The following is a 14,455-nucleotide window of genomic DNA, read 5'->3' as shown; positions in this document are numbered from 1 at the left end:
GATCAAGAACACATAACTATGGAGATGAATTCATTCTGTTCTTTATTGGTTGTTTGGGGCCTGAAAGCTGCCTCTCAACTTAGGTCTCCCCGAGCCACACAGAAAGTCCTGCTTCCTCCTGAGGCCAGAAAGGAAATGCTTTTTTTTTTCTCATCAAGACAGGGTTTTATTAATCAGCCCAGCTAGCTATGTCGCCTGGGCTAGCCTGGAGCCCTCAATCCTTCTGCTATTGTCTTCCAAGCTCTAGGATTACTAGCTTGTGCCACCGTACCCGTGTCAAAGGTGACTCTTTTCCCAGCGTGTATGCCCCACTTCACGCTTCTGCTCTGCGCTGAGATTTTAAGGGACAGGAGCCTGTGTTGTTTAGTTTATATCTCATCATTCTCCAGTTGAATACTGTGAGCCTCAACCGCATTTGGGGTGTTTATGGTATCTGATGTTTCCACTGGCATTTCTTTGGCTTCCCCTTCATTGCCCTTGCTCCCGCCCTGCCCCTCAGCATCCTCTCTGGGACCTGGAACTTCTCCTTCAGCCTCCGCCTGTCTCCTAGTCTCCCCTTCATGATTGAGGCTATCTACTTTAGCCCCTGTCTGATGTCCAGCCTCCTGTACAGCTTCCAAAGACTCCCTTTTGGCCTCCACCTGGCCCCTAGTTTCTTCTCTAGTCTCCAGGAATTGCTGGGGTTCTGGCTGCAGTGGACTGTTAGCTAAATGCAGTGGCCTTCCAGCAGGTTGTGGCTCCTGGAGACCTGGGGGAAGGGACTCCATGTGCTTGGGGGCTTCTCCTGGGAAGTTGATTAGCTCTGCAGGAGTCATGAGCCCATCTCCATCCAGGTCCTGGGTCTCAAGCACCTGGTCCACTACCAGGATAACCTGTGGAAACAGTTACCATAGATATTTTTAGGAGTCCAGCCCCTCCCCAACAGCCTCATCCCTGCTGCCTTGGGTCTGAACTTCCTTTTCCAGGGATCTACCAAAGGACCAAAGCTCCAGCTCCCTCAGCTTCCAGCAGTGCTTACCGGGTTGATGGGAAAGTGTGCAGCTTCAGGGGCCAGAGCTGCCGTCAGCATGGACAACAGCTCCAGGCCATCCAGCTGTCCATTCTGGTCATAGTCGTGAAGAGCGAAGAGGTAGAGCAGGACTAGAGAAGAGAATCTGGGTTAGAAGAGGTGGGAACCCACAGGGCAGCCAGCGCTCAGCCCCAGCTCTGGCCCCCAGAGCCTCCTAGGCTGGTGCAAGCGCCAGCCCCTCACCGCGCTCCCGGTCCATTTGCTCTGGGTCCTCTTCCATCTTCTCTAGTCCCTTGAGGTAATTCCGCAGCCGTCTGTCGAGAAAGTGGTGAACTGGTCAGGAGAATCCTGTCTGTGACCCAAGGCTTGACCAGGTAATACCTACTGAAAGCCCCCAGTTTACTCACTGGAGCTGGTCAGGGCCTGGCTCGAAGGGGTTGGGCGTGAGCTGCTGTTGAACTTCAGGGTCCAGCCTAGAACAGGCAGAGAGGTGTCAGCCCAGGGCCTAGCTTAGCAGCCACTTGGCAGATTTCCCAGATCCAAAAGGACTTGTCCCTTTAACTTCCCAGAAAAGGCTGTAGGGAAAAAACTCTTCGGGTGTCACTAGAAACAGAACCTTACCCCCCAAGACTGTTTTTAGGTACCTTAGTTAGTTCTAGAAAACCCACAAAAGGGAGTGATGGCTCAGTGGTTAAGAACACTTGCTGCACGTTTAATCCCAGCACTGGGGAAGCAGAGGAAAGTGAATCTCTGTGAGTTTGAGGCCAGCCAGGTCTACAAGATCTAGTTCCAAGACAGCTAGGTCTGTTACACAGAGAAATCCTGTCTCAAAAAGTCAAAACAAACAAACAAACAAACAAAAAGCACTTACTGCTCTTCCAGAGGACCCAAGTTCACCCAGTACCCATTTTGGGTGGCTCACAGCTACCTATAACTTCAACTTCAGGGGACCTAACCCCTTCTTCTAGACTATGCAGACACCCCTACACTCATGCACACACAGACACATACATGCAAATAAATACAAAATTGAAAAGAAAGAAGAAAATGCCTGGTGAGATCTAGGCCACCATAGTAGGACACACAGTGGTGGCCCAATAAGATAGTCCAGTGTCAAGACAGTCAAGAGTGTCGAGACACAGTGGCTGATGGTGGTCTTGCTTCTTCAATGCCAAGGACCCAAGGAGTAGACCTCAAGCTAAGGCTGGTAGCGATGCCCAGGTTTCCCAGTCTGCCCTATGACACATCATTGCCTCTTCCTTTTTCAAGCAGAGGGCATGGATGTCAGCCTGGACTTTAAGTCTGCCTGGGGTCTCAGAAGTGTTCCTACTTCTGCGCGGGGTGACTGTGTGCCCACATCAGCCTGGAATGGCAGAATCAACAGGAGTTGTTGCAGCTACTTTGGTCACTGTTGCCAAGGTTGTTCCAGCATCGCTCTTCTACTACACATCCTGAGTATACGAGAGTAGCTCTAGGAAGTCAGAAATGTTAGCTAACGATCCCTGTTCCTTTGGTATTCCCAATGTCAGGTCTTGATTCATAGACCACAGCCCCTGTCCCAGCCTCCTCCTCATGCCTTACACAGGACTGGAGCTGGACTCCTGGCTGCAAAGGGGTCTCCATGCACGCACTAAATCCCTACTTGTGACATTCTGACAGTCACACCGGAGGTCTGTGTGTGAGCACAGAAATGAAGGAGGCTATACTTCAGTGGGCTCCTGGCTCCTCAGAGGAGTTCTGACATCTTTTTAGAGACTTTCCCTACCGCAGCTCAGGGCCCTGCCCTCCTAATCCTCTTACCTTGCGGCTCCATCCTTGGGAGCAGTGTGACCTAAAGGTAGCAGCAACAGTGGCAGCATCAACACTTGCATCAGCCAATGGAACATCCTTCTGGACACTGGAGCTAGGAACAGAATCAGAGAGTCAGGGGAGGGGTATCTGCCACAGCGTTGGGGGTCAGACAGATCAGACAGAAATGACTTCCCTCCTTGCATGCGGAAGCATGTGGCATAGAAGGACACCTGGGAGGAGTTTACATGCACACGGGCAACCTCCAGGAACTTTGCTCGACATAAATCCCGGTTATAGAAAAACACATAAATCCTGCTCCAGTATTTAAGTGCATAGAAGCAGAGCTGCATGGTGGGAGGCAGCTCTGGGGGTGAGGGCTCCTCCCTGTGTCCCATTGGCCTTAAGTGCTGCTTATGTATGTTTGCTCTAGAGTGCCCACTTCATTTACAGATGGGGATAGATCAGAATGAGAATGCTGGGGCTCCCCAAAGACCAAAACATGCAGAGAGACAAAGAGGGAGACAACAGGGAGTCTGCACTTAGGAAAAACCTACTGAGGCTTGGTGTGGTGGTACATGCCCTATAATCCCAGCACTCAGCCAGCGATGGTGGCAGACACCTTTAATCCCAGCACTCAGGAGACAGAGGCAGGCAGATAGATCTCTGTGAGTTTGAGGCCAGCCTGGTCTACAGAGCTAGTTTCTAGGACAGCCAAAGCTATGTAAAGAAACCCTGTCTCGAAAAACCTAATAAACAAACAAACAAACCCAGCATGCAGGAGTCTGAGGCAGGAGGATTGTGAGTTCAAAGCCAGTCTGGCTGTCTCTACATTATGCGGACTTGATTATATGGAAATTGTCAAAAATAAAATGAGCCTGTTAAAAACTCAGAGCATTAAGCTTTCTGGCTCATCCCGGGGATGCACATATAATATGAATTTCCAAGGAGGCAGACACTCACCTAAACTGAGACACCCCCTCAAAAAAAGCCATCTTCGTGCAGAAAAATAATCAGATGTTTGATAGTCCAAGCAAAGGGTCAGGACCTCTCGTCCACAGAACCTAAAATCCAAGCAAGCACTAGATTTTCCTAAAGGACATTCCATAGCTTTCAGTGGATTCTCTGAAAGGTCCATGATCCTAACAAGGTCCAGAACCACGTTCAAGATGGATCTCAGTTCCCTGAGAGCCTAGAGTGGAGCGGGCAAGCACCTGACTCACAGGGAGATAAGCCTGTTTACTGTTTGGAGCTGCCTTGAGTAGGAAGACCAAAGGGTGGAAGTCCAGAAAAAGATGGAGCCATCACAGCATAGGACCTGTGTTCATTTTCCCTTTATGTGCGTGTGTGAGTGCACACGTGTGAGCTTGCATATGTGTTAACGTGTGGGGGTCAGGGGTCAACACTGGGAATCTTCCTCAATCATTGATCACTGTCCACCTTACTGCTTTGAGACAAGTCTCTCACAGAACCTGCGGCTCACCAAGTCCTAGTTCCTGTCTCTGCCTCCCTAGCACTGCGATTCCAGGTCACACTGCTGTGCCTGGGTGTGTGTGTGTGTGTGTGTGGTATCAGCATGTTAATATAGTTGTGCACACGCATGTGGGGGTCAGAAGCTAACATCAAATATCTTTCTTTGATCACTATCCTTGATCATGAGAAACTGTTTCAGAAACGTATTATTGCTGTGAGTGACGTGGCGGTGGGCGTGTGTGCTACGGTGTGCGTGTGGAGGTCAGGTGACAACTTTACGGAGACTGCATTTCCATAGATTCCCCGGATTAAACTCGGGTCCTCGGGCCTGCAGGGTAGGTGTCTTTAGCTGCCAAAGCACTTTCATTTTTTGAGACAGAATCTCTCACTCAACTTCCGGTTTATCAGTTCAGCTAAACTGGTTGCCCAATAAGCTTCAAGGATCCACCTGTTTCAATCCCCCCAACACTCCCCCCATCACTGGGGTTATGGGCACACACTACTGTGCCTGGCTTTTTACATGAATTCTGGGGGTCTGAACTCAGATCCACAGTAGGCGCGTTACCAAGTGAACACCTCCCAGCCCTGAGTCTGACGTTTTACATGGGTGCTGAAGATTGAAATCAGGTTCCCATGCCTGTGTTTGACCAGCTAAGCTGTCTCTGCACCCCCTACCCTCCTACCCTCATTGCTATATTCGTTTGTCTATGTGTATGATTGGTCCTGACAGCTACATTGAGTACATGTAGCTTGCTGATCTCTCTAAGCCCCAATGGCCGAAGAGACGTTGAAGCCACTACTGCCGGAAAGATATCTGTAGCATTAGCTGAGACTGGAGAGCCTTGGGGTCTAGTTGTACCAAGGAGAGATGATGGTGTAACGTGGTCATTTAAGGTAGGCAACTAGAACTTAGTTCTCCATGTTAACATCAAACCCCCAAAGGGACACAGCCCAGTCATAGGGGGGAGCTCAGTGCCACACCTGAGAGTATGGTAGCAAACGTCCCCAGGAAAATAGGTACAGGGCTGGATACAATTAGAACATATTCCTCCAGGAGCACTGGGAGGCAAGACATTCTCAGTCTACCAAAGCACAGTGGAACCAGTCATGGGGGGTGACATCGCCCTCGTCAGGAGTGTCTGTCAGACTCAGTCCATATGAACCAGAGTCACCCATCTGAGTGGTCCATGCAGCAGAGCAGACCAGAGATAAAGCAGGGGCTGGCCCATAGGAACAGACTAAGAAGAGGCTCCATACATCCAGCTGAGGTTCCAACAGCTATACTCCGTGCACGTGAACAAAAGGGGGCTGGAAAGACATCTCAGAGACTAAGAGCACTTGTGACTCTTCCAGAGGACCTGAGTTTGTGTTCCAACAGTCGTGTCAAGCAGCTCACAGCCAGGTGGAACTCTAGCTTCAAGCATCAGCTGGTTCCAGGCCAGTCAAGGCTACGGAGTGAGACCCTGTCCTATAAAAACCATCACCACCAACTACAACAAGAATGATAAAAGAAAATGTCTAAACTTACCAGTTGTTAATTAAATTTCAGAATTCTTATGTATTTTATATATGTAGATGGCTTTGTCTGCATGTATGTCTGTGTACCACACATGTGCCTCATGCCTACAGAAGCCAGAAGATGGCATCAGATCCCCTGTGACCCAAGTTACAGATGTGAACCACATGTGGGTGCTACGAATTGAATCTGGATCCTCTGGAAGAACAGAGATTTTTGTTTGTTTTGTTTTGTTTTGGCTGTTTTTAATTGATATATACATTTTCTCTGAAGAGCAGAGTTCTTAACTGCTAAACCATCTTTCCAGCTTCCTAAACTTATAAAATTTAAGGAGAAAAAAGGACAGATTTGAGAATTTCAAAAGTCTAAATTTCTGCAATCATGAAGTTCAAGGAATTGACAGCAGAGTCTGGAGGCCACCTGGGTGCCTCAAAAGGAAGCGGAAGGCAGAAACATCAACAGAAGGAAATCCAAGCTCTGCAGATTGACCCCTTGTTTCCTTTCGGGGGAGGGGCAGTTAGAGAGGAGACCCTGCCCCAGAGACCTGTGTGGCAGGCAGCAAAGGGTTGGGGAACTAGGCAACCTTAAAAGCTCTTTGTATGACAAGTCTCTGGAATAAGGAAGGGCCAATTGGGGTCCAGTTTCCAATATGAAAAGAAGGGGTCCATAGAGATTGAGAAAGCCAGCTGCCAGAGAGATCAGAAGAATGCCAGGATGTGTGGACCCTGGGCTAGATAAGAAAGAGGACACCATGGGGCAGCAGCATGGATCTGCATGGTCCTCTGACGACCCCTGTATTAGAGGTGAAGGCGTGAGTCTAACCCGGCACCACTGGGAAAGGGTAGAACTTTTAAGAGGTTGATCCTGGGCTGGGAAGGTGGCTCCATCCGTAAAGTGCTTACTGGACAAGCATGAAGACTGGAGATCCCATCTCCAGCTGACTTAGAGGGCACAGGGGTGGGGCTGGAGAGGGGATAGAGCCAGGTGGATCTCTGCAGCTCACTGGCAAGTCAGTTTAGTTGGTTAGTGAGCCCAGGTTCAGGGAGACCTTGTCTTAAGAAATAAGAGAGAGTGATTGAGGACTACATCCAATGTCTGCCTCTGGCCTCCACAGTCACATGCACAAACATACATGTACACTCACACTCATATGTATACACATCTTCATGAATGCCTACACAAACATACATCACAGGAGAGGGGAGGGGAAAGGACAGGGAGGAGAGAGACAGACAGGGGAGGGGAGAAAAGGGAAAAATGCTGGCTAGTGGAAGATCTCCATCTCTCTAGGGATGCATGCAATAAAGGACTCCAGCCTTGTCTTCCTTCCCTTTCCCATCCTAGCCATGAGGTGAGCAGCTCTGTCTCCCACCCAGCCATGATGGGCTGTCTCTCCACAGGTACAGAAGCAGCCAGGCCAACTGGCTCCAAGCTAAAACCTCCGAAACTGAGTTAAAAGTAAACCTTTTCGCTTTTTAAGTCGATGGTCTCGGATGTTTGTTACAGTAGCAGAAAGCGACTGTCAAATGACAGGACCAGCAGGGCCGGAATTTGAGGACAGCAACTGTATAACTTGTAGAATACAAACACAGACTTCCCTTTAGTAGCACGTGTCACCTTTGTTCCCCTGCCTCTGCCTCCCAAGTGCTGGGATTGCAGATGTGTGCCATGGTGTCCAGCCAGCTGTTCGTTTCTTTGTTTTTCAGTGCTGGAAAGTCAAGCCCAAATCTTCACACATGCAAGTCATGTGCCCTACCACTGAAGCGTACTGTCAGACTATTTTTCAAATATATATTAGACTTACGTATGTATGTGTGTATGTATGTATGTATGTATGTATGTATGTATATGAGTGTTTTGTCTGCACATATGTATGTGTACCCTGTGAATGCCTGGTGCCCAAAGAGATCAGAAGAGGGCATCAGATCCCTAGAATTGGAATGACAGAAGGTTGTGGGCCACCATGTGGAGGCTGAGAACTGAACCTGGGTCCTCTGTAAGAGCCACAACTGTGCTTTTAACCGTTGAGTCATCTCCCCAGCCCATTTCCTTACTGTCTCGAGTTCCCTTCTTATAACCGAGGTACTCTCTTAGCAGTAAGTTGAAGGGATAAGATCAAACAACTTTTCCTCCTTAAGGCTTGCAAAATTACACAATCAGGGAAAAGCACACATGTTTAAAGAATGAACAGATGAACAGAAGTGAGTGGCACATGCCTGCAATTGCAGCTCCTTGGGAGGCTGAGGTAGGACGGTTGTGAGTTCGAGGCCAGTCTAGGCAATGTAGATCCTGACAGAGAGGAAAGGAAGGACACAGAAATACAGAATTGCTAGGAGAACGAGGACGAACCCAATGTTCGAACATGGTCCCAGCACGGGCTCTGCCTTGCACTGGGTACCCTCTCTATCTCCCGTCTCCATCGGCAATGCAGACTCGGGGGTAGCTAAATGAGATGAGGTCTTTTCCTTCCAGAAGTTGTCCTGGCTGCTCTGCAGTGTCTTTGCACACACTTTCCCTTCGGGTCTTCCCACCTGAGTCCTTCAAATTACTTTCTCCTCCCCATCAGTTCCCTGCCAGGATCTGGGCTGCAGGGTACTCACATAATTTAAATTCCTGAGAGCTGGACTGAATCTGTTGTCATCCACTCAGGTCACTTTTAAGAAGAGGCTATTTGAACTCCAAAGAAAACCCTGGTGGTGGCAGTTTGGGCCCAGCAGGAAGTGCCCTTCCACCCACCAATCCATTCATTCATTAGACTAACTGCAGGGACCCCAAAAACATGACTACAATTGTTTTTGTTTAATTTAAAATTGTCCTTCTTGCAGGGCAGTGGCGTTCCACGCCTTTAATTCCAGCACTCGGGAGGCAGAGGCAAGCTGATCTCTGAGTTCGAGGCCAACCTGCTCTACAGAACAAGTTCCAATATAGGCTCCAAAGCTACAGAGAAACCCTGTCTCAAAAAACCAAAAAAAAAAAAAAACCCCAAAAAAAAGAAAGAAAGAAAAGAAAAACCTTTGTGTGTGTGTGTGTGTGTGTGTGTGTGTGTGTGTGTATACACACATGTGCCAGTGTGTCGGTAAACATATGGAGGTCAGAGAAGAACATTTAGGAGTCCTTTCTTTCTACCATGTAGGCCCTGGGGATCAGACTAAAGTCAAACACCTTTACTACCTGTCTTGCTGGTCCATGTCTTCAATTTGTTTTTATCTTTTTTTCCCACTAAACCTGGAGTTTAATTCACTTCTTCTTACATGTTTGGACTTAGTGACTGGCTTCCGGGTGACTGAGATAGCTGAAAAGGTTGCCAGGTCCACGTAGCGCCTCTGCCTCTCTCTGTCTGCCCACAAACCCCTAAAAGACTACATAGGGATAGAGCTCTTGGGGCCCAGCTATCTCCTATCCAGAGAAGCGAGAGAATGAATCCATTTCAATTGGCCTAGCCAACAGTATGCGTGGAAGAAAGCTGGTCCCCACTGCCTTGGCCTAGACGGCATCCGGAGTAAAGTTAAGGTTATCATCTGAAGCTACTAAGTTGTTCCGTTTGGTTGGTTTTATGAAGCGAGGTCTCACTATACAATCCAGGTGGGATTTGAACTCATTTAGCTCAGACTTGCCTTAAACTCACTGACATCCTCTTGTCTCAGCCTCCCGAGAACAGAGAGTTCATGCTCCACCACACCTAACTCTGGTTACTTTTATGAAACAGGCTCTCCCTATGTAGCTTCCTGCCAAGTGCTGATTGCAGGAGTGTGCCCCCATATCTGGCTGTTATATCCTGCGTTTTAGCCTACAGAGGATTCCTATAGCCTAGCTGGTACTGAAGCATCAATGTGATAGTCTAGTCTGCCTAGGAGCAAGGCAAGCTCTGGAGCTGCTTTCGGCCCAAGCTGTACAAGCTGCATGCCTAACTCTGGGAAGCCTGAGACTACTTGGGAGCACTCCATACTGCCACGTTTGGAGCCCCTTCTGAAGGCCGGGAGGGGTTCTGAAGGACTCAGGGGTGCTCCTCTATCTTCAAATCCAAACCGTTTAGGTTTTGAGTGGCTTGTTAAGTAATCATAATAATCCAAACACCAGTCTCAGAGAGCTGGCTTCCTAGGTGTGGGATCTGCTTAGCATACAGAGCCTACATACAGGCTTGGCTGTCTGCTGCTCTGCTGCAGCTGTCCTGAAAGTCTCAGTCACGTGTGCACTGGACTCTATAAATCACGTGCTGATACTGAGCCTTCCCCATGTGCATCAGTGTCACCGTCCCCTTCGCTGTCCTCTGAGTCCCTTGTATATGTAACTATTTAGTGTGTGCAGTGGACGGAACCCAGAACCACTTTCATGGGCTTGCAGTAAACAGTGAATAGTGAGCTCCTTCTCACACAGTCTTTTACTGTTGTCCCAGCTTGTGGGACTGTCTTTACACCCACATCAGATACACTTCCCTTTCCTAGAACCCCATTGCTCAAAAAACATGTTTTACTGCTTATTTCATTACTGTGTATATGTGTGCATGAGTATCAGCCGGTGTGTGTCAGGATACACCTGTGGAGGTCAGAGGCCAACTCTTGGGAGTTGGCTCTCTCCTGCCACCTTGTGGGATATGGAGTTTGAACTCAGGTCCTCTCTTGCAAGTATTTCAACCCATTTTGCTGATCCATTCAAAACCTTTTCTTTAAAGCAAAACAAAAACAAACAAGCAAGCAAGCAAGCAAGCAAACAAACAAACAAAAAAACAGGAGCTAGAAAGATGGCTCAGCTGTTAAGAGCATTGGCTCAGTTCCCAGCACCCATAGATCCGCTAACAACTATCTGTAATCCAGTTCCAGGAGGCCTGATGTCCTCTTCTGTCTTCCTTTATCCTCTGAGGGCGCTGCACACAAATGGTATACATACATGCGGGCCAAACAACCACACACATAAAATAAAAACAATAAAGGCCAGGGGTTTTGACATACAACTTTAACCCCCATACTTCAAAGGCAGAGACAGGAGGATCTCTGTGAGTTCCAGGCCAGTCTGGTCTACAAAGGGAGTTCCAGAACATCTAGGCTTACAGAGAGACTCTGTTTCAAAATAATCAATTAATTAAAAAAAAAATCCCACAGGGTCTTACGTACCCCAGGCTGGCCTGCAACTTATCATGTAGCTGAGGATAACCCTGAACTCCTGATCCACACACTAGGATTATTGGTGTGCACCACCACACCTGACAATCCCACAAGGCCTTTAATGGCTCCTTGTTTCCCTCACAGTCCAGTCCTCACTTGGGTGCTCAGGTACCACACCATCTTTACCTCATCCTCCAGGGCTCCATTATAACAAGCACTGCTTTAGACAACGGCATACTAGATTTTCTTATTTTTATTTTTTGTTTTTTAGTGTTTTTGTCCAAACCTGTTCCACCTTCCATCTGGACCCTCCTGATAACCTTGGCATTCAATTGCAGTCTACCTCAGAAATGAAAAGCACTGCACGAGGACTTTGAGGCTAATATTCTCTTGATGCTTTCAGCCATTGTTTAAGGGAATCAAAATGACATTCCATGTGAGGTGTGATGAGGGCGATGCAATATGACTTGTTCATCTTTACATAGTTTGAAGCCCATGTAAGTAACAGAAATAGAGTGGTCATTGAACGATTGCTTGTAAAATAAAAATGATCATAGCCTCTTCCTATAATTATAACATGCATAAATGCAACCATCCTAATAAATACTTGAAAGCCACCGTAACTGCAAGTTAACAGTTGTGATATATCTCAGAGAAGTTACTTAAGTCTCTCTCTCACACACACACACTTGCTTGTAAAATAAAAATGATAGTAGCCACTTCCTATAACTATAACATGCATAAATGTAACCATCCTAATAAATACTTGAAAGCCACCGTAACTGCAAGATAACAGTTGTGATATATCTCAGAGAAGTTACTTAAGTCACACACACAATTGCTTGTAAAATAAAAATGATCGTAGCCCCACTTCCTATTACTATAACATGCATAAATGTAACCATCCTAATAAATACTTGAAAGCCACTGTAACTGCAAGATAATAGTTGTGATATATCTCAGAGAAGTTACTTAAGTCACACACACACACACACACACACACACACACACACACACAGAACCGTCTGCCTCCAGTTTCTTTAGGCCTTTGCCCTAGATCACAGGAGAAAACTTTGGCCTTGAAGTTGGACCTTTGGTCAGATCCTGCCTCTACACTGTTACGTGGTCCAGGAGGGTGTCTTAATCCCTCTTAGCACTGGGATCTTCACTATTAAGATGAGGGTGTTTCTTAGGGACTTCGGGAGGGTACAGTGAGATAATATAGACTTAAGCTAGTTCTAGCAGATGCCCCACAATGGGCCGTGGCCTTTGAGACATAGCTTGCTTCCCATCTCGTGGATACTTTTTGTTTACAGTATTCTTGTCAAATAGCCACATTGCCTCTCCTGAACCTTTCCAGAACAGGAGCTGCCTTCGTGAAGGGCATCCACGTCATTTCTGAACAAGTCTGACCGTGGAGAAGTTATCTGAATCTAGACATCTCCCTTGATTTAGCCCGTTGGTGTCCTGGTCTAGGGAGGCGGAGTCCTAAATGGCTGCGGCTATGCAGTCTAAGGGGCGCACACCTGAGCTGGATGTAGACTAGACACCTGCAGTTGGATGACGATGGACAGCGTCCTTTAAATCATCTCCATCTACTGAATGAGGGTGAACCCTAGTTAGTTACTCGAAATCCCAGGGCAGGGCTATTGAACCTGTCTTCAAACCCAGGGGCTTCGGGGGTGCTTTGCACCCCTCCTCTATCTGCTCTCACGGATGATCTCTTCCCCAGTGGTACTTGGAGGCCAGGGCCACCTCCCCAGCCCGAGTCCAATCTGCAGGGGATGCGGAGGACTGCGCTCTCGGCATCCTGACCGCAGGCAGAAGGTCTCCACCCTCAACCCCAAGGAGCCGGGTACCGCCGCCGCCCGCTGGGCCCCAGCCCCTGCCCGAGTCCGACCCACCTGCTGCGGTGGCGCTGCGCGCTACTGGGGCTCCTGCTTCGTGCGCACTGTAAGCACCGCGCCGCTCTCGCCTGGCTGCCCGCAGCCGGCCCTCCCCCGGGCGGCTCCACGTGGCCTTTCCACGTCGCCCTCCAGGCTGCAGCCGCCGCCCAGGCCCGGGCAGAGTCCTGTGCGAGAGACAGCACGGGAGGGCCACCGCCCCGCCCTGCCCAGACCTGTCTTGCAGCGCCTCCACCTGGCCTTGTTCCATGCGGTGTGTGTGTGGGGGGGGGGGGGGATGGATGGGGTCCTCAGTGTGTGTCTCTGGGAGACGGAGGCAGACTGGATTGCGTTTGTGAGTGTGACAGACTGGTGAGGTGGAGTCTGCGTGTATGACAGACTAGAAAGGATTTATGAGGGTGTTTGTGTGGCTGGCTGGGGAGGCATATGGTATAGATGAGCCCGAGTCAAAGTGGTGAGTCTGGCTTGTGTGTATAAGGCAGAGTCACGGAACAGTGAGATTGGTGTGTCTAAGACAGACACCAAGAAACAGTGGTGAGGCAGGGGGTGTTGCGTGAGAGAAATAGATACAACTGGACAGATACGAGGCTGGGGTTCATTTAAACCCTCTTTAACTATGATTATGCTGTGGGTGCCACTGACTTTATCTGAGAAACTTGTTTGTGATTGAGAACATGACTTACTGTTAGTATGTGTGACTGTGGCCGGCACTGAAAGGAGCAGTGTGGCCAATACATGGCCAGTTATCTAGGGGTGCGACAGTATGGGTGTGAACAGGTTATATGTATCAAGGCATCCTAACAAGCTCTTCTTAAGTTGTTAAAGCTGAGGTTCCAAGGAAGGTGTCCATGCGTCCCTGTGACCACGTGCATTATGGAGAGGTTCCACGTGAGGGGAGAGGCAGATGGGGCGGTGTATCGGGAGAAACCATTGCCACAGGAGCAGCAGTTTGCCAATACAGACAGTGCAGCTCTTAAAGCTGTCAAAATGGAGTGTCGCCTGCTTTTATCCGAGCGGTGAGTCCTTCTACCTAAGCCCTGGGCTGCATCTCACCCACTGGTCCATGGACTTAGGTTTTTGAATAATCTTATGCCTCAGAATCTTCAGCCTCCTTCAATTCCATCAGAGCCTTCAGTCAGCAGCCATCACAGCCATAAGACAACCTTTCCTTCCTGTGAAAGGAAGGACCTTATCTTTCCTGTGGGGGGTGCTGTTGGGCAAGGTTGGCTTGGATCCCTGTCCACTGGTTTCCGCTGTGCTACTCCTCCCTGTCTGGTCAGTTGGTCTCAGTTCTCTGCATGCACTGGTGTTCCTTGGGATTCCCTTCTCACTCTCCAGTTTCTCATGTGTTCTTGTAACTTCCATCATTATCCGTGAGATGCAGGTGGAGTCTCTTTGTGCCCTAGCAGCCACTCCCAAATAACCACACTGAGACTTATTGATTACGAATGCCCAGTCGATAGCTCAGGCTTGTCACTAACTAGCTCTTACATTTTAAATGAACCCATATTTCTTAATTACGCTCTGCCACATGGTGATACCTTTTTTCAGTACGGCAAATTCATCTTGCATTCTTCCAAGTCTCCTTGTGACTTCCCAGACTCCACCCTTCTTCCCAGCATCCTCTGTGTCTAGGTATCTCGTCTATACCTCCTGCCTAGCTACC

The 14,455-nt window shown here is 48.6% G+C and overlaps 1 protein-coding gene across 1 annotated transcript; it reads right to left on the bottom strand.

The window, feature by feature from the left end:
- Positions 1-29: 29 nt before the first annotated feature.
- Positions 30-13,030, bottom strand: LOC121439696 (cell growth regulator with EF hand domain protein 1-like). Its single transcript, XM_041640279.1, has 6 exons — positions 12,790-13,030; positions 2,810-2,912; positions 1,417-1,482; positions 1,253-1,323; positions 1,019-1,140; positions 30-872 (listed from the first exon to the last, which is right to left on the bottom strand). Exons 2-6 carry the CDS (start codon positions 2,893-2,895, stop codon positions 369-371), a joined length of 849 nt encoding a protein of 282 aa, XP_041496213.1. The 5' UTR covers positions 2,896-2,912; positions 12,790-13,030; the 3' UTR covers positions 30-368.
- Between the last annotated feature and the right edge of the window lie 1,425 nt (positions 13,031-14,455).

Source organism: Microtus oregoni, unplaced genomic scaffold (assembly GCF_018167655.1).
Source record: "Microtus oregoni isolate MIOR12 unplaced genomic scaffold, Mior012 000062F_ref0000492, whole genome shotgun sequence".
Taxonomy (NCBI): Eukaryota; Metazoa; Chordata; class Mammalia; order Rodentia; family Cricetidae; genus Microtus; species Microtus oregoni.
This window is presented reverse-complemented; position numbering and strand designations above follow the sequence as displayed.